Here is a 19,529-nt window from a genome sequence, read left to right on the forward strand (position 1 = left end):
ATGTTAAAGCAGGTTGGTGATAGGTTCAAAATTTCTAATTGGTAAATGCCCTGTTAAAAGTGTTCCTTAAATTTGCACGTGACACAAGCAGAATGAACACTATCAGCCATTGAATTTATGCATTGCAGGTTCTAAGTAAATTTAGTCAATTATAAATTCTTCAAATGTTTCAGAGTGAAATATTCTGAAAAGTTTTAAATTATGTCATATATTTATGTAGAAAATGTGACCTTTTGATTTCTTTCTTTTTTTTTTCACATGCTTTATTTGTAACTGGTTGATTTTTAATTGTTATAAATATGCATTTTCAGGAGCAAAATTAGCTTTGTTTGGATCTTCAGTTAGTGGATTTGGGTTTAATAAAAGTGACCTTGATATCAATTTAACTTTACCTGGTAATGAGGTGAAAGAGGTAATCAGTGTTTATGTTTTGCATCATTTTTCCTAATACCTGTTAGCATGAAACCTTAAAATTACCTTACAGTTGAAGCCAACTTCATGTTAAAATTCAAGATATGTAAACTTCCTATTAACTATTTTGCATGCACTATAAGTATGCTTGCCAGATGTCCCAGTTTGACCAGATCAGTTCCAGTTTTGAGACAAAATCCTGGTGTCCTGGCCAGTTTTGACCAAACTTATTTCATGTCCTGATAAAAGGGACTTGAAGTAAATTTGGTTATAGATGACCAAAAATGTCATTCTAGATACTCAAAAAAGTCTAAAAATAATTACCTGTGAAGGATTGTTTTGGATAATTACTTCATCATTTGTAACATCGACATGTAAAACTAACAGCAGATCTTTCTCAAGAAAAAGTCCTAGCCCCTGTCATGCAATGCCAATGTAATGTACATTAAATATATTTCAAAATTTTATTCCTCATTCAAAGTGTTTCTTTCTGTTTACTTAAGTAAATTGTAAATATTGACATGTAAGAAATAAAATGTTTACATTTATAGGCTTCTATCATTTATATTACCCATAGTTTAGGCGCATACTATAAAACACTTACTTTTGCAAGTCATTAATTTTCATGAGCCTGTCGTAATCACGAGAATTTAAACCTCATAAAAATTTCAACTTTATATATAATCAAAGTTTGGTTCTGTACCTAGAAAAACCACGAAAGTTTCAGCTCACAAAATCACAACAATATCTTCATTTCTGCAAAAATTTTGGTTCACCAAAATAAGTACTTTTACAGTAATTAGTAACCCTGTATTCATAGCATTGAAAATAAACCACTCTCTAAAACTTGAAAAAACAGCCAAGGGTTTGTACCCTTGAATACCCCCCACGCTGGGGGGGGGGGGCGATTAACTCTGGTGTCCAGGTTGAACATTTCGGAAATCTAGCAAGCCTAACTATAAGAGTTTTAAATATTTTTCCTGCTGTTTAGGATTCAAAGGCTTTATTTTATTTATTATTCGTTTTTGCACTGCATGGTTAAAATGTTTTTAATTTTTTTTTTGTTTCAGAAGCCTCAGCAAATTTCGATTTTAAGAAACGTCATGAAGCATTTGCGAAAAAATGATATTTACAAAGACATATTTTTGATACCTGCTGAAATACCAATTGTAAAATTTTGTTATGCTACAAATGGATGGTGTGGAGACATTAGTTTTGGAAATTCATTGGTGAGTAAATGCCCTCAACTGCAGCCTTCATTTAGTGATTAATGCATAAATATAATAAGGTATGAATATTCTGCTTGTTTATTGAACTTGTTAGCAAAGGTCTGAGTAAAATTATCTGCTGTAATTGTCAAGGGTTCCCTCAAATGACGGGGAGGGGGGGGGAGGATGGTGTGTTTCTTACTTTTGGGATGTGCTCATACTATTTTAGGATGGAGGGTGTGCAATCATTCTTAAGGGCAATGGGCTTCCCCTGTCATATTTATAAAAAAAACTGGAATATTTTGGAAAAATTAATCTTTCTAAGGCGTGGTGCAAAAGTATTAATTCTTCCATTAGATGAAAAATAGAACTTCTGTACTAACTATTTTCAGTTATACATTTTTTTAATGTAAAAGCAATATAAATATTTAAATAAAAAAAGCTGAGAAAGTAGAAATCTTGATACCAGAAGCAAGGTAAATAACTTAAATGTTAAAAGATTGCATATCATTGGCACCACGCTCAACTAACAAATCTGAAAAACTGGCACTTTTCAGAGAGCTAAAACAATAATTTTTTTACACCTGAAAAATTTAGTTTTTTTCAGTGTTTTAACTTTTATAGATAACTTTAAGAGTAAAACTATCGTTCGAAGTAGTTATAACCAGTAAGTAGCAGTTTTTAAGTACTAAGGCAAGCCATCTAGTTTGAAAACGCAATTTGCAATTTACACGTACATTAGTTTAGCATGGTACCGACGATGTAACCATCTCTTGTGACCTAGATTCAATCAAGAAAAGAAAAAAAAGAAAAAAACTCTACTTTCTTTCCAAATGTGAAAGAAAATTTTGCAAAATTTTTTTTCATAAAAATGCTAAAGATGAAATAAATAAATTTAAAGCCAGATGAATGCTCTCTTAATTATTCATTTTTTTTATTTGCAGTATTTTGTACATTTCTACCTGCTACCAATTAGTGTTTACAGTAGTCTTTGCTTAATGTGATAGTGGTTTATATTATGAATCGCTTATTTTTATCAATATTACTTGGTCTCAATTTTCCCCAGTCATTTGTAAATTACAATTGGGGCTGCAAAGTTAGAAAGAAACTGACAGATTCTGAATCGTTTATAGGGAAACTGTAACTCCTCAAGGAAAAAATTACTCTGTGTAGCCCTGGCAGAATTGCAGACTTAAAGAAAAATAAATGACCCTGACTCTGATTACTGAATTTTTAAATCTTTTGATTTCCAACTCCTTTGTCTCAAAATCAGTCCGACTATACAGTCCTTGTTAAAATTATTTCATTATGTTGTTATTGCACCATTTAATGTTACTAGTTTTTTAATCATAGATTCATTTTCTGCTGAAATGATCAGCAACAGCTTTGCTTACTCAAGATTTTGTAAAAATGTTAAGTAGTAAAATAAAAATAGAAAATCTTTCAGCTATGATATTTTGAGCTCAAATCATAGGTAGGGGTTGATCGAATTATTCCAGTAGCTTCCACATTAACATAATCAAAAGTTTTCCAGATTGTTGTTGGAAAACATGCGGATGGGGGAAATGATGGGTCAGCAGGGATGAAAATCTTCCTCGGATCCGCGATTTTCCGCTCTTTGTATTTTTTTCATTTCCCAGCTGCTGAGCATTTTCAAGCGATCGATCGCGATCGCGTTCTTTCTAAGGTAGAAAGAAGAAAGGAACTTCATTTCGTGACGTAGAAAGCGTCAGCGTTTATGCATTTCGAAATCCAATTGCATCCGCCTCCATAACACTTTCATTTTCGTCTACTATGCCATCCTATCACTTAAACCTTTATAACTTTGTGTAGACTACTATTTTCAACCCTTCTTGTGTGTATTTTATTTTTTACTGAAGACTTTTACACTCATTGTTTTGCCACGTCCATTTCACAGCTACTTTCTAGCGATCGCGCAAATTCCCCTCACCTCCCTTCTGCCCCGACCTTCCCAACAGGATTCTTGCTGAGGCACATGTTCTTTCTTGAGTAGAAAGAAGTACTTTTTGCTGTTGGTGAAGATGATGAAAGGAGTGAAGGGGGAAATGATGGAAAGTGGCGGTGTGGTGTTGGGTGCAATCGTTAGATGTAGCTTTTGAAATCCGATTGCATCCGCTTCTGTAACACTCTCTCATTTGTATCTGCTATGCCATTCTACTGTTTAGACATTAATACCTTTTTGTAGACTAATATTTTGCCCTCCTTATACTTTATTTATTATTATTATTATTATTTTTTTTTTATGAAGACTGCCATGCCCATTCAAAAATGTTTATCCTATTCCATTCGAGTTAATTTAAGCCAAAATCATTCTTCAAATCTAGTTTTAATGCTTATCAGGCTTATCAAAGATATAGCTCTTGAAGATCTTAAGAAATTCAAGTTTATTTTAATTGTACTGTGCTATTTTATTATGACAGACATGTAAATATAGGAAGTTAAAGATGCTTATGTTCTCAAATCATGACATAGTGTTTCAAACTTTTTTATCAATTTAAAAATAATCATTTTTATTCTATTGCCTAAAATGACCATCAATGCTCAAAAAGTTTTAGATTGGGTTTAGTTTTTTAATGATTTTTATAGAATATATATACCCAGCTGCTCCACAAAATTTCAAAATGCTCCTCAAATTGTTTCTCCAAGGTTAGCCACACTGATAATGTCATTTTGTAATTATGGTGTCCAGTGATTCAGCTTGTATTAAGTTTTTAATTATATGGAAGTTTTATAGCATTAGATGTCAAATTTTAAAGTTTTAATTTCACCTGATTTGTGGGTTACGGGAAATTGAAAGTAGTAAATGGAATTGATATATCTGTTAAAATCTTAAATAAATGCAAGCTTACTCTATTTATTCATTTGTTAGCATTTCTACTAGTAAAAAGAACATTAATATTTAAAATTTAAATTATATTAATATTTAAAAAACAGTATGGTATCAATATAATTTTGCATGATGTAGAAAATATGCACATACTCAAATTTTAGGTTTCGCAATTTTTCCTCTTTTTTGACTTCGGGCTGTTTTCATCCCTGAGTCAGAGATGAAGAATGCCTTGATATTGAGTTATCAAGGCATTGATCTCCCGCAAATTCTGAAATTAGGAATGCATTAAAAGTGTTGAAACATGAAGTACAAGATCACTTCGTTAACTTTAAAAAATTGTTTCAAGCAAGTTATAAATAAGTTTCTGAAAAATTGTAGACTTTCAACTGTTGATGACATTTTAAAGTTATGTGTTATTTCCATATTTAGATGGAATTATACAGTACATAAATCAAGGGTGCCCGGTGAAGAATATCTATGGCACAGGTTGTCATTAAAATATTTAAAAGGGTGTTTTTTGGAATATATTTCTCTTTTTTGAGGGCTGTTGGAGTGCTGGGGAGGGGGGGTCTGAGTGGTATTTTGTACGACCCCACTTCTGTCAGGGGGATCTGCTGCACAATTTGAGCCTTTTCATGTTGTCTTGAAACTCATTATGTATGCATAGCTGCCAAGTGCTCCGTTTTTCCCGGAGTTTCTCCGATTTTTATTGCGTACTCCGAAAATCCGATTTATTCCAAAAAACTCCGTTTTTTGACTTTGCTTGTACAATTTTCGATTTCTGAGGAAAAAGAAGAAATTTCCCTATCCTGGAAGTAGGAATTGTGCACAAACTCAACAAAAGAGGAGGCAATTTTATGCCCTGGAAGCATTAGTGTCAAGATAAACACTGAGTGGGAGCGCTAATCGATCGGAGAACATCGTTTTTTCATTGAGCATTTCAGCTACGTGCAAAACGTAGCCGCCATGTTTGGACATTCAGAAGATGGAAGTAGACGATGCTTAAGTGTTTTCGTTTTCAAAGACAAAGCAGAATTGGGGGTTTCTTTTAACTGCAAACTAATGAAAATCAGCAAAATGTGCTGCAAAATGTTTTTTTTTTGGTTATTTTAAATAATTTTATTGAGAAATGAAAACAAGTATACTATTTAAAATTTCATCTTATCCCTATTGCTTTGGACACGAATGTGCTAAAGATTCTCAATTAAATTGTAGTTTCATGGGGATTTTTTATTTTCAAATTATTTTCATGCAACAAATTCAAAATTTTATATCTGAATTTTTGACTTAGTCGCCATATTTGGTCATTTGCGAGATTTAAGTACACAAAACTCTTAAAGTGGCCAAGTTTTTAAAATCGGAATTAGATGTTTATTGCAATGCAAACTATTGAAAATAATGCGAAATGGGCTTCTTTTTTTTTTTCGGAAAATTCTTAATTTTTTTCTTGTAAAATGAAAAAAAAATTTCTTCAGAATATTATGTTATCCTGATTGGTTTGGATGCTAATGTGCTAAAAACTGTCTATTTCATCTAAATTTTAGTTTTTTTGAGGATTATTAATTATTTATAATTACTTTTAATGCAACAAATTCAAAAATCTATCATCTTAAATTTGTTGCATTGTTGCCATGTTTGGTCATTTGCAACATGGAAGTAGACAAGACTATTAATAGCCTAAGTTTCCGAAAACAGAATTGGTTGTTTGTCTCAATGCAAACTATTAAAAATAACAAAAGGCAAAAAGTTATGGTTTTTTTTAAATTATTTTTTTGAAAGAGAAATTTTATCTGTATTTGATCCTTATTGCCTCGGAGGCTTTGTTATAAGCTGAAACCATTTCATCTAAAATGAAGGTTCCTGCTGACTTCTCATTTATTTATTTATTTTTTTAATAAATCAGAAATCTATTTTAACTTGAATTTTCCATGTACAAAAAAAGTATTGAATGACTCTATTTTAAAATGTGTGAAGTCCTATTCATCTATTTTTTTCATGAAAGTTGTAAAAACTGCCCTATCTCCCCTCCAGTTTGTGTTTCAAAACTTGGTGACAGTGGTGGGCACTAAGTTTTTGGAGTCTAGTGGTCACTGGCCACTTAGAAGATTTCCAAGTCTTGACCTTTACTATGAGTTGTTTTACTTCCAAGTATAAGAAGTAATCGTGGTTTTTTTTTTTTTTTTAATCTTCAATATATTCTTATGCAATGCATTTTCAATACATGTAGGATATGTATAAAGGAATATTTTTAAAAAGGGTTGCAGTTTTATTGAATCAAACAGTAATCATGTTTTTTTTTTTTAATTTTCAATATGTACTTACGTATTGATGCTTTTTTAATGTAAAATATTTTTATCTTATACTTGGTTGTAGTTTTGTTGAAAATCTAACATGAAAATTCAGAAACGCATTGTAATGGTGCTTAGAACTTATAGAAGCTTACGGTACTGAAGGAAGGTTTAGCACAGGCAACGATTTGGCGCTCCTATTTTTTTCCTTTAAGTGCTCCTATTTTTTTTATCTTGAGGTTGGCAGCTATGTGTATGGCTTAAACTGGTAAATTAGCCTAATTTTGTTGTTTTTTATCGTTATCAATCAGTTATCAAAACCATTGTTTCCAAAGTGATCATATTAAGAGGTTACCACTGTAACTGAAAAAAATCCCTGTTTTATTGCAAAGTTTTTATATTCAAAAGCAGCCCCCCCTGCATCTCCTGTCATTTTTCCTCAAAGTTGCCAAGTATGTGCTCATAGTTAAATGGTGAATGGAAGCAAAACATTCCTCCCAATACCTTTTAAATTAATCCTTATTTCCTGCCTTTTAAGAAACATTTGATCGTTTTAGATGTGTGAGAATTGTTAATATTTTTTCCTTTTTTTAAAAAATTTAAACTATGAAAGGAGAGTCAGAGGGGACATGAATCAGTTATTTAAATTTATCAAAATGAAAGACGTAAATGGATTAAATTTTTGCGGGGAAAGCAGGACAAGGGGTCATTGTTTTAAGCTATTTAAATCTCAGGCTAACTTGGAAATCAGGAAAAACTACTACTTTAGCAGGGTCGTGGGCACTTGGAATAGCTTACCGGAAGAGGCGGTAATGAGCAAGGGAGTGGATAGCTTTAAGAGGGTCTAGCTGGGCCCAGAGCCTGTTGCTGGTCCTTGTATTTGTATTTGTATTTGAATCTAGAGCAATGTTGATTTTAAAAAAAGAAAAATATTTAAAAAAAAAAGTCCAGGGATTTTGTGTTCTTTAGAAATGGTATCTTATTAAAAGAGTTCCATAAAATGGAAATGTTGTAAAGCACTGATTGCAACATTTTCTTTTTATTGGATACATTTGAAGGGCTGGAGGCAAGAATGTGATATGCCACATGATGTGAATTTTTCAGTAGGCCAATTTCCAACTTATAAAACATATTTATAAAGTTTTTCAAAAGTATTTTACACTCTATATTCTGCAATACTAAAACCGGATGTGTTTTTCCCCTAATGACATAATCATTGTCATGTTTATTTCAATTTTAGTTATGAGAAACACAAATTTTGATCAAAAAGTTACTCCTTGTGGCTTGTCACATTTCGGCCCCGAGCGCTTCATTTATTGATACTTATCTACTTTATTTCATTTTTAGGCAGTTTACAATTCAGAACTTCTGCATGCTTATAGTACCATTGATGAGCGCTGTAGAATACTTGGTTGTGCTCTAAAACTTATGGCAAAGGCAAGTTTAAATGCTCTTAGTTTTTGTTACATACCAGTGATTCAAAATATTGATATCCTTTAATTTCTCCATAGAAAACAAGGCTAGCATCCACTGCAGATAAGGCTTTATCATCTTATTCCTACATTATTATGGTGATATACTATTTACAGCAAATAAAGCCTCCTGTTCTGCCTGTTCTACAAGATTACCAGGTTGATATCTTACAAATTCATTAATTTTATGCACCATTTCTTTTTAAGTATAATGTTGTAAAATATGAAAAATTTAGTTACCTTTTTGAAACAATAAATCACTTAATTTTTTTATGAATTATATATTTTCCTGCGGATTTGTCCTAAGTTTAGAAAAATATCACAACATCTTTGGGAAATACAAATTCTATTAGTACAAAACACAATTATGACGTTACATGGCTGATTACAGCAGTATTGAATGTTATATTCAATACTGTTGAATATAATATTCAATACTACAGTCTGAATAATGCGTGAAGATCTTTCTTCATTGTACAAGAAGTTTAGAAACAAGGAAGCAAGTAATATGTCAATTCAGTTGCAATAGAAATCAAATCTTTTGCTTTTACAGTGGAATCTGGATTTTACGTATTCTGTTTGACTAGTAATAAAAAATGCACCCTGCAGAAAAAGGTAAATTCAGGGGCGGGTTAAAAATCTAAGCATATTGTTTCTAAACTGATACTTGATTACCCAGTAAACTTAGTGAAAGAAGTGTAGTAGTGTAGAAGTGTAGTAACCCAATAAACTTAGTGACAAGAATCTTTACTTGTTTTTAGATACAATTCTTAAAATATATAACGTTCTAGACTAAATTTGTTTTGGTTTGTATTCTCAAATAAAAATTGTTTTAAGGGTTGTACACAAATGATGTCATGGGCTGAAGGGGAGGGGTTCGTGAAATTGTGAGTTTGTAACAAGGGGAAGGAAGGGGGAAAAAAGTATGACATCACACATTTTTTGTGTAGGAATGTTCATGAAAAATAGCGTGACACATGACAAGGGGGGGGGGTAAGGTGAAGTGTGACATCATGGAGGAGGGGAATCAAAAATGTTGATAAAAAGAGTGACATCGTGTATGGATAACACCTTGGAGATTTTTAACATTGAATCAAGATTTCCTTACTTTAGGCAAAGAGTGCAGTGACTTGCAAATAGGAAAATGGTTATGGTGCTGAAACGAACCCTTACATACCAATAGAAATTAGTCCTGTCATAAAAGCATTGTCACGGTAAAGGCAAGAGAAGTTGAAATTTATGTAGCCGCTCTAAGGAGCTAAAATCTCTGGTTTCAAAATATGGCAACAAAGTTAAACTTTTCTAGAAAAGTAGTGAAGATTAATATACTCTGCTGCAGAAAGAAATTGTGAGCTTGTATTTTCAAGTGAAAATGGTTTTTATATGTTGCTAGGAATCACTGTGCTAATCGGAGGAAACCCCTTCAGCCTATCATTTACAGAAAAAAAGGCAATAAGATGGAAAAAACTTCAAACAGCTAAAAAAAACATTTATTTTAGGAAAAAAAATACCTGGAAAAAGTTTGTGTGAGTCTTTTGGAAGGAAAAGAATAGTGATCAGTTTGTAAAAAAAAAAAAAAAATATGTTGATTTTCTGAAAAAAAAGAAAGAAATATTTAACGTTATCAGTATAGCTAATTTCACGGAGCAACAGAAAATGAGGTTGGATAACATATGAAATAGACTACATAAAATCAGGGTTCCACTGTATTTGTTTAGCTTTGAAAAGTTTAATGTGTTACAAATCTCAAACTAAGCTTTGTTATGTTTCAATTAAAAAGTTTAACCAATGTTAAAATTTTATTAACTAATGTCATTTTGTATTCAATTTGAAATATGATTACAGTGTTTCTTTCAAAATTTGTTTTATTTTTAAGCTTTGTGCAAATTCTTTGGAAGTGCCAAATGAAATTGTTGAAACATGGAATACTTGGTTCTTAAGAGGAGATAAGGAGACCTATGCTGCTATTCTTTCTGTAGGTTCTCTTATTAATTTCTATCAATAAAGAAAGTATGCAATGTATAATTCCTTAAATTTGATTGGTATAAACTTAATCAAGTTTTAAAAGATGAAATATAATCTACACTTGTTCCCATTGGGGTCCACTTTTGTATCAACTTTATTATAGCTCTTGCATTACTTGGAATGTAGCAGCTATTAAGCTTTACCAAGAAAAACATTTGATTCAAAAATTAATCATCATTTGTTCCTACTAAGGCATGTCACTTTGTATGCTATTAAAAAGACTTTGATTGCACTACCCTACTAGAACCATAGGCTCAAAAAAACTGATCAGCACCAATTCATATGGGGATACACATAGTGATGTGGTGGGAAAAAATATTTGGGGGAACTCACCTTCTCTTTTGCAAGGACTCCCCTCAAAAAATGATTTAAACCAATTTACATAATTTTACAATAAAGTTTCAAATATTTTGGGTCTGCTCCCCCTCCCCCATATATTAATTACAGTGCTGGACACACCAATTTTTTTTAACATTTCGGCAATCCTACTGCATGCATTTAAAATTGAAAACACTCTTAAAGTTTCAAGTGTATTTTCATGCTTTATATTTTGCATAAAAATTTAGCATCTCAAAAAATGAGGAAAAATGCAATTGAAATTTTAAAAAATGTGAGGATGTGTATTAATTTTTCTCAAATTCAAAATGTCAAACATTCTAAGGGTTGAAAGTTAAAATAGTTCATATATTTTCTTCTCTGTCACCCTCTATCTCATCCTTAGAAAGCTTTATATGAAATTAGATCCCTATTATGACTTTTTTACTGTTTTTTGAACATTTCACTCCTTAAAAAGAAATTTCACTCCTCTAAAAAATGCCAAGAAATATTTGCATGCCTTGAAAAACATTCTAGCAATATTTCTGAGGTGAGAGTACACATACTATACAGGTATTGGGCAAAATAAGAGGAACACCTGTGAAAAAAATAAAATCTTTCATTAATAAGGGGTTGGGCCTCCTTTGGGCGAATCACAGCTTGTATTCAACGTGGAACTGACAATTAAAGTTCTTGAATAAAGTTCATTAGAATTCGTACTCATTCCTCGTGCAAGACGGCCTCGAGTTCAGATAGAGTGCTTGGAGAAAGAAACCACGCACAGACTTCTTTAAAAAATCCTACAAAGGATCAATGATGTTCAGATCAAGAGACTGAGGACACCACATTCGATGTTAATCTTCATCGTCATGGGTTTAATCATGTTTGAACACAGTGGTGCTTGTGAATAGGGGCGTTATCATCTTGGAACACCAGACGTTCTCCCGTAAATAGTCTGAAGCATAGGGGGAAATGATTGGCGAGAATGATTCAATAATGTTCACCTGTGATTCTCCCCCTCAGGGCAACAAGAGGCCCAAATCCACTATAACTTATTGCTCCCCACAACATCAGTGTATCATCTCAACTCCCTGTGTATAGCTAGAATTGTTGCATTGTTGAATATTTTTTCTTTTTGTTTGACTGTTCAAGGCTTTTCTCAAGTTAAATTTTAAAGTAACATTTTTCCACAAGATTGACAAAAAATAAATGGATTTGGCTGATTAATTTCTATTTTAAAGGAATTTTAATGAAATAAATATTTTTTTTTATTTATTTGTGCTGATTGGATACTTACTCATTATCCAATCTAGCAGCAAGAATCTCACCAAAATATTTGCAGAATGATTTCAGCAGCTGAGACATTTGGCAATTTTTTCCATTGTTGCTATTTTTGAAGCCAAAAACTACGTAATAATGTTTTTCGGCTTTCACCATGTAATCAAAATATCGCCATTAAAAGAATGTTTAAAACTTTTGTTAATATGTAAAATACTCCACCAACTAAATTAGGCAAATTCATAAACTGCACAAAAACTTCCATTAATTTGTCTTTTTGCATAATTTTAAACAATCCCCAAATCTTACTAATTTTGGAAACATTTCAAACAAAAATGTTTAGCGCATGTTATGGTGACCAAGAGTATCTCAGGATTTGGCGACAATATCTATTTGACAAAAACCAGTAATAGACCATTTTACAAAATAAGGAGGGGGAGCATTATCCAAGGTATCCCAAAAGGATTACCTCAAATTTGGTAGCATTTTAAATTGCACCAGGAAACCGGTTACATTTTTTAAACGGTATGTACTTCAATAGCTATATAGAAAAGATTTTAGACTCATGGTCAAAAAAAAAAAAAAAAAAAAAGAAAAGAAAAAGTGTTAACAGATAAATCTTTTTAAACATGTGAAGCTTAATTTCATATTTTGGAAATTCTTAAAATTTGTATATGCGTAAATGTCATGCTTTCGTTTCTAAATGAATACTATTTTGTTCTTAATACCTATTGCTATTTTAATTTCATGAGTAAGGAAGAAGCTCGATTTTTAATCACATCAAAGTGGTGTATTTTGAATTCTTTCTTTTAACACAAAAAACAAATGAAAGTAGCGATTGTTTCTCATAATTATTTCTGACCCAGGCAATGCCATGTATTTTTGCTAGTTTCATTTAAAAATTCAATTAATGTTGTTAGCATAAAAGTGTTTCAGAATAAAAAGGGCTAAAATTATACCCCCCCTCCCCCCCCCCCAAAAAAAAAACTTTTCAGGAACTTAAAATTAATATTTCTATAAAGTTGCATTAAAAGGGTGAAACTTTGAAAAATCTTAGAAATTTGTTAATGTTTCAATAGTGCGTCATTTTCATTTATGTGTCATTTCATGTCAGTCTCTTGAAAGACGTATAAACGATTCTTTATTGTACATGATTATGTAAAGTTTCTTAATTTTAAATGCATATTTTTATAAGAAAATTCCCTACCTTTTTATAAATAGCCTAAGTAAATGCAAGCTAACCAAAGTAGGAAGAGGGGGGAACAGTTGAATTTAACATTATTGCCAATACTAATATAGTAGTTTATACACATGTGAGGATTGTTTTGATTTTGAAAAAAAAAAAACATCTAGAAGGTTTGCTAGCAGCGATAGTAAAGCTGATTGTTCTTTTATTTCATTTTTTTCATGTTATGTTTGTGAGTACATAAACACACTTTTCAAGCATTTTTATTACTCTTTTAAATCTTTATAAAAAAAAATAATTTCATTTAATATTCTGGATAAATTTATTTCACTGAAATGATTTTTATTGGAAATATTGTATTTTAGGAGCAATCAGGACAACCAAAGAATACAAAAACTGCTGCCCAATTATGGATTGGATTACTTGATTTTTATGTGAATTTTAACTATGACAATGTAATATCAATCCGTCAAAAAGAAATATTACCAGTTGAAGAAAAGCAAAGAACTTTTGACTCCTTTAACATTGAAGGTAAATAATTTCTTCCTTAATGGTTGGACGCTTTTGTGTTGACTATCTTCTGAAAAGTTGAACTGCTACTTGAAAATAAAGGTTTGTTTCTGATTCTCCATGTTAAAACTCTAAGTATTGAGAAGTAACAAAATATTTTTGTGCAGAAAAAAAATTTTGGTTATATTTTATTGTCTATAAGAATATAGTTGCATATCCTTCTTGACAAATTGTCTTCATATTTAGCTTGACTAAATTTCAAAAATAAAACAAATAGGGTAATGGCACTAGTAATGGACAAGGGTCCAGTAACAGACAGTCGTAAGTTTGGATTTAAATAATAGGAATTTTAAGTGAGTAAAAGTAATGTTGCTGCAACCCATGAATACAATGCAACTATCTAGGGTTTTTATCAGAGTGAATTTTATAAGCTAATTGGGATTTACAAGGCAGTGGTGGAAGGTTATGAACAGGGACCACAAGGTGTTACATGTTCATTTGAATTTAATAAGGTTTTAGATCTAAAAATAAAGAACTTTTGCGCATTTTGAAGAGAAAAAGGGCATTCTGCTCATTACTCAACTATCTGTTGGGGGGGGGGGAGCTCCTCATCCTATCTGTTGCTAAGTATCATCAGAATTTTCGGTGTCTGTTACTGGGGTTCGTACCTTTTTCCTGAAATTGGGCAAATAAAAATCGAACTAACTACAGTGCAGAACCTTTTATCCGGGAACCAAAAAACCGGGAAACCTTTTGCTGATTTTCCCGCCGTTTTTTAAAAATAAGCATTTTTGGCAATTTTTAAAAAACTAAGTTTTTTTTTTTTTTTTTTTGAAATACTCAAAAGAAAATGAGCGGTTTCTTAATAAATACCATATTACTACTGGGTTATACGGCAAGGATAAATGTTGTCTGTTTAAAGTTATATTCTCTCATTTTTCAGAATTCTTAAACAATATCTTAATTGAAAGTGAGTGAACAATATATATTATTAAAATCTTTTGAAATATGTAATGAACAGCTCTTTTAAAAGAAATTATCACTTTTTATGCGAAGGTGTTTCTGATAATGATGAGGAAATAGAAGTAGTTGATCATAGCTAAGAGATGGATGACAGTGATTTCGGTTTTGTAGATTCTGTGTGTTGTCTTTTTTTTTTTTTTTTTTTTTAACTGGACAAAGTAAAGGGGTGTGGGATAGTAGATGTCTTCAAAGTTTATGGTTTTAATGTATGGTGTTGTATATAAGATTGTTCTGCTCCTAAAGCAATAAGTGATGCAGGACATTTTTTGAAAAATACGGATTGTATTAAATAATAGGTGAATATTAACATCAATTACTTGGTGGGTAACTTATAATATAGAAGGCAAAGGTCATTAGACAATGATTTTTTCATTGTTTTTGACATCTTATCTTTCTGCAAAAGCCCCAAGTTACCGAAGAAATAATTATTAGATAAACTTCACATCCTAGTACAGTACCTAGAAAAGTATAAAACAGCATATGGGTTACTCTTGGCTTTAATTGTTAAATGGTCTCAGAGTTGATAATTTTCAAAAAAAAAAAAAAAAAAAATTAAAGGTCAATTACTATGTAAGTCAAGAATCCGTAACTTTGTGACACAGTTGTTGTACTCTGGGCACTGTAGCTTTAGATCCAGCTTAGAAATGTATGGAACCTAATCAGACTTTCTAATTAAATAAATAATTAAATATCAAAGTAATCTTGACCTTTTAAAAAAATAATCACTCTAAAAGTCATGATTTAATAACTTTGAGATACTGCTGCATTAATATTTTACTTGGTATAATTTTATGTCTAGGTTATAAATCCATTGGGCTTAACAAAATTGTTTGATTAAAGTCTCCATTATCATTGTAATTCATACCTAATTGTGTTCTACAGGGAGAACTTGGAAGACTTTGGTACAATATGGTACCTTCCTTTATTTAATGTATTTCTACTTGTTTAAAAGCATCTTTACTTATATTATAGGTTTCAGAAGGTTCTTTTGTACCCTAGTCTTCTGTACTCTATGTGTAGAATACATATTAGTATGAATCAGAGATATAAAAAGACTGTATTTCAAAAAAAGTTTATTATTTCCTATGGGTTTCTAGGTCCCATGAGTTCAGATAAAAATGAATATTCATCAAGCAAAATACCAACTAAAATTAAATATTTGTTGTGCCTTTAAATTCAGTAGTACTTTGATGTGTTTAATGTGATAGTGAAATTTCTACATTTCTTTCTATTGTTTGTAATGATCTTAACTGTTCATTTAGATCCCTTTATTTTATCTAAGAATTTGGGAAGTGTGTTATCATCTGGAAGTAAGTGTTTGAATATGAGACATTATGTTAAGTTTTAAACATCGATGCATTAATTGCACCAGGTATTTAAAGTATTATGTTTTACATTTTTCTTTTGACAGAAGCTAAAGAACTTCAAGTTGTGCTTGGTAATGCAAGGCAGCTATTTGGAAATGAGAAAAAGTTCCCTAAAAATATGGACAATTATAAAGTAAGTTGCCTTTGTAAATATTTAAAGGGGGGGGGGGGCAATATTAGCATGCTGATCATTCAAATAAGATTTTTTGCATAGTTTTGTCAATTTGTTTTACACTTCATCTGCGTTATAATTTATATAATTAAATTATTGTTAAAGAAAGCTTCAAGTCATAATTGCTAAAATTTTCATTTGAATTACATAAATGTATAATGCAGGGGTAGAAGTTGTCCTAAAAATCCTAAAATTTTCATATTTTACCCTACTTGCACAGAAAAGTTAAATTCAACCTAATAACAAAGCATTTCATCATGATATGCCTGTATTTTAAGACAAAATGAACTTTGTAGACACTAAGAATTTTTTCTTTAAAAAAAAAAAAATGCTGATGCTGCTTTTTTTTTCTGGAGAAGGGTGGTGGGGGTGCAGTTAACCAAAACAGTTGCTCAAGTAGGTGGAATGTATTTTTTTTTTTTTTTTTTATCTTTTCTATAAAATTTGTTAAAATATATTTAGCCAGTTTCAACACTAAACTATTCAAGTGCTTTTAGCACTTTTTCCTATGTTGTGAAAATAATTTATTAAGTTTAAAAGTGAGCTGAATTTTCAATTTTATCACTGGCCAATCTGTCACACAAATTATTAGTCCAAGAGTGCCAGACCTATATCATAGTATAAAGGCCCAAAAGATTTTTGTGTAAGCACATCATAGCAAGTGAGAAAGGTTTGCTATTAAGCTGAGTCTCATTGGCTTTGGCAGGAAACAGGTAGCAAACGTGTGTAAAATAGCTGCGAAAACTAAACATCATTGGTTCATTCCATGTCACATGATTCTGTATAAATGTATAATGCAAGGGTAGAAGTTGTCCTAAAAATCCTAAAATTTTCATATTTTACACTACTTGCACAGAAAAGTTAAATTCAACCTAATAACAAAGCTTTTCATCGTGATATGCCTCATCAGCATTGTTTTTATTTATTTATTTATTTATTTTGGAAAAAAATTCTTAGTGTCTACGAAGTTCATTTTGTCTTAAAATACAGGCATATCATGACTTTTAAGGAGGTGCAGGCATTTCTTTGAAATAAATCTATGCAAATTTTCAGCTTCCAAGATACAAATCATGAGGATCTAGGATGAATCAAAAAGAAAAAAACAGTGGGCTCCAAAATGGCCTCCAATGGTTGATTAGCCTAAACATGGCAATTCGTTTCACAAAGCTGTACCGCCAATTTGGAGACCTTTTTTTATTGATCCTGAAACCTCAAGAGTTGGGTCTTGAAAGTGAAAATTTGTATAGGTGAGTTTCAAAGGCATGTCTGTTTGTGCACTTCCTTAAAATGTCCTCCAAATCCGAAATGGTTAGATGGGGACCACCTAATCACGTCACATGGAATGACTCAGTTTTTTATGCACCTTTTGCTACCCGTTTCCTGCCTGTGCAATACAGCTTAAATAATAGCAAATTTTTCATACCTGCTGGGATGTGCTTATGCAAAAACTTTTTGGGCCTTTATAGTATAACGTAGTAGGTCAGGCGCTCACGGGCTTTTGCTCTATAAGTATTAAACTAAAATTTTGAGTTAATTATAAGTATGAATTAATTAATTTGTTTTAAAAAATTCAACGGTTTAGCATAATTTTTAATAATATATTTAAGATTTTAATGTGTTTCTTTTAAGGTTATGTACTTATATTTTTTGAAATTTATACTAAAGTGTTAATTTGCTTCTTTTAAGAATGTGTGCCTTTATTTTTGGAATAGAAATAAAATTTGAAGTTGATTATTTAAGTATGAGTTTTATTAAATTTGTTTGTAAAAAATACACATGTTTAGCATAACTATTAATAATACTTTTAAGATGTTGATGTGCTTCTTCTAAGACTACCTGCATTTTTTGACATTTATATTTAAAGTGTCAATTTGCATCTTTTAAGATTGTGTACCTGAACATTTTGGAATTAAAGTAAAATTTTAAGTTGATTCTTCAGGTATGAGTTTCCTAATTTGTTTTAAAAACATAAGTGTTTAGTATAAATCTCAATACTATATCTAAGATGTTAATTTGCATCTTTTGAGAATGTGTGAATTCACTTTTGGAATGAAAGTAACATTTTAAGTTCATTAATTTGTTTTTAAAATATAGAACATGGCCTGATTTAATCTTTTCTTTTTGAACATGTATGTTAGAAAACTTTTGCATGTATTATTCTTTAAATACGAAATAATTTTAAAGCAAAATATTTAGTTTTTGACTCATCTTTTGCGACTTGTTTCCTGCGAAAGCCTCAGCTTAAATAATGGCGAACCTTTCTTACCTGTTGTGATGTGCTTATGCAGAAAAATTTTGAGATATGATAGTAGTAAGATGTAGGTCTGGTGCTCCCAGCCTCTAGCTATTCATGCATTTATATGATTGTATATTCAATATTCATTTAAAGTAATATGTATTAAAATTATTGTAAAAAATATTTCTGATCTTAGGCTGTTTCTCTGAAAACAAAAATACGTTTTTTTTTCTTTTAGAATTATTTTTTCTCTCCATCACATTTAACTGGAAGAGCTCAGAAGGAAATGGAATGCAGCACATGTGGTGATTTTGATCATGAAACTAATAAATGCCAACGTTTACAGAGAAATTTTCGATTTGGAAACTATCAAACTTTTAATAAATACACAAGAAATTTTTAATTTTAAAATGTATAGCAGAAAGATCTTAAATTTACAATGAATTTTTATTATATAAAATATATGTATATAATATTATTTTTCAATAAAAAAAAGCCATTGTTGTTGGTTTGTGTGAATTGATGTGTATATTATTATTATCTATACTAATATTATAAAGAGAGAGGACGGATTTTTGTGTGCTTATATGTTCGAGGTAATCTCCGGAACCACTGCACCTATTTGAAAAATTCTTTCACTATATGACAGGTGCTTTCTTACTGAGTGACATAGGCTATAATTCGAAAGAATCCGATAAATAGTTCTTTTTGTACTCCAATTTAGGCACAAATTTCACATAAATTCCCGAATATGGGAGTAAAAAAATATTTGCATATATTAACATTATATATCGTTGTAAAGGGTACAATTTTCCGCGTTCTAAACAGTTTGTTTCAATGCTCTGACTTAATTATGGCGGGAGCAATTTGCGTTTTTAGCTCTAACTTTTTTAGGCTTAGCTGAAATTTAGGCACTACTTTCTTCATTAAATCTATCAATAAAAAGTGAAGGAACTGTTCCAGAGTTTTCTTTTTGACACCACTGGAAAAAGCGACCATTTTTTACTCCAGATCTCTCTCGACCTATGGTCGAAAAATTTAGCTTCTATCTTCAAAGGAAAAAAAGTTACAAGCGTTTTTAAATCAAATTCGAAGAATGTCATTTCAATTCAGGTTGTCAACCATTTTTTTTTTTTGCATTTCCACGGTTACGCTTTTTGAATCCATTGTTTCTTTCCTTATTTTTC

The 19,529-nt window shown here is 31.0% G+C and overlaps 1 protein-coding gene across 1 annotated transcript in view; it reads left to right on the forward strand.

Annotated features, from left to right (window-relative positions):
- LOC129222294 (uncharacterized) overlaps positions 1 to 18,857 on the forward strand; it is a 249,548-nt gene extending 230,691 nt beyond the window's left edge. Inside the window, exons 14-22 of the mRNA XM_054856780.1 lie at positions 312 to 412; positions 1,482 to 1,640; positions 8,106 to 8,195; positions 8,270 to 8,389; positions 10,107 to 10,205; positions 13,400 to 13,565; positions 15,830 to 15,877; positions 15,979 to 16,067; positions 18,581 to 18,857. Coding sequence (XP_054712755.1) covers positions 312 to 412; positions 1,482 to 1,640; positions 8,106 to 8,195; positions 8,270 to 8,389; positions 10,107 to 10,205; positions 13,400 to 13,565; positions 15,830 to 15,877; positions 15,979 to 16,067; positions 18,581 to 18,745 — 1,037 coding nt within the window. The 3' untranslated portion in view covers positions 18,746 to 18,857. The remainder of the gene's footprint in view (positions 1 to 311; positions 413 to 1,481; positions 1,641 to 8,105; positions 8,196 to 8,269; positions 8,390 to 10,106; positions 10,206 to 13,399; positions 13,566 to 15,829; positions 15,878 to 15,978; positions 16,068 to 18,580) is intronic.
- Positions 18,858 to 19,529: the final 672 nt, after the last annotated feature.

Source organism: Uloborus diversus, chromosome 5, assembly GCF_026930045.1.
Source record: "Uloborus diversus isolate 005 chromosome 5, Udiv.v.3.1, whole genome shotgun sequence".
Classification (NCBI taxonomy): Eukaryota; Metazoa; Arthropoda; class Arachnida; order Araneae; family Uloboridae; genus Uloborus; species Uloborus diversus.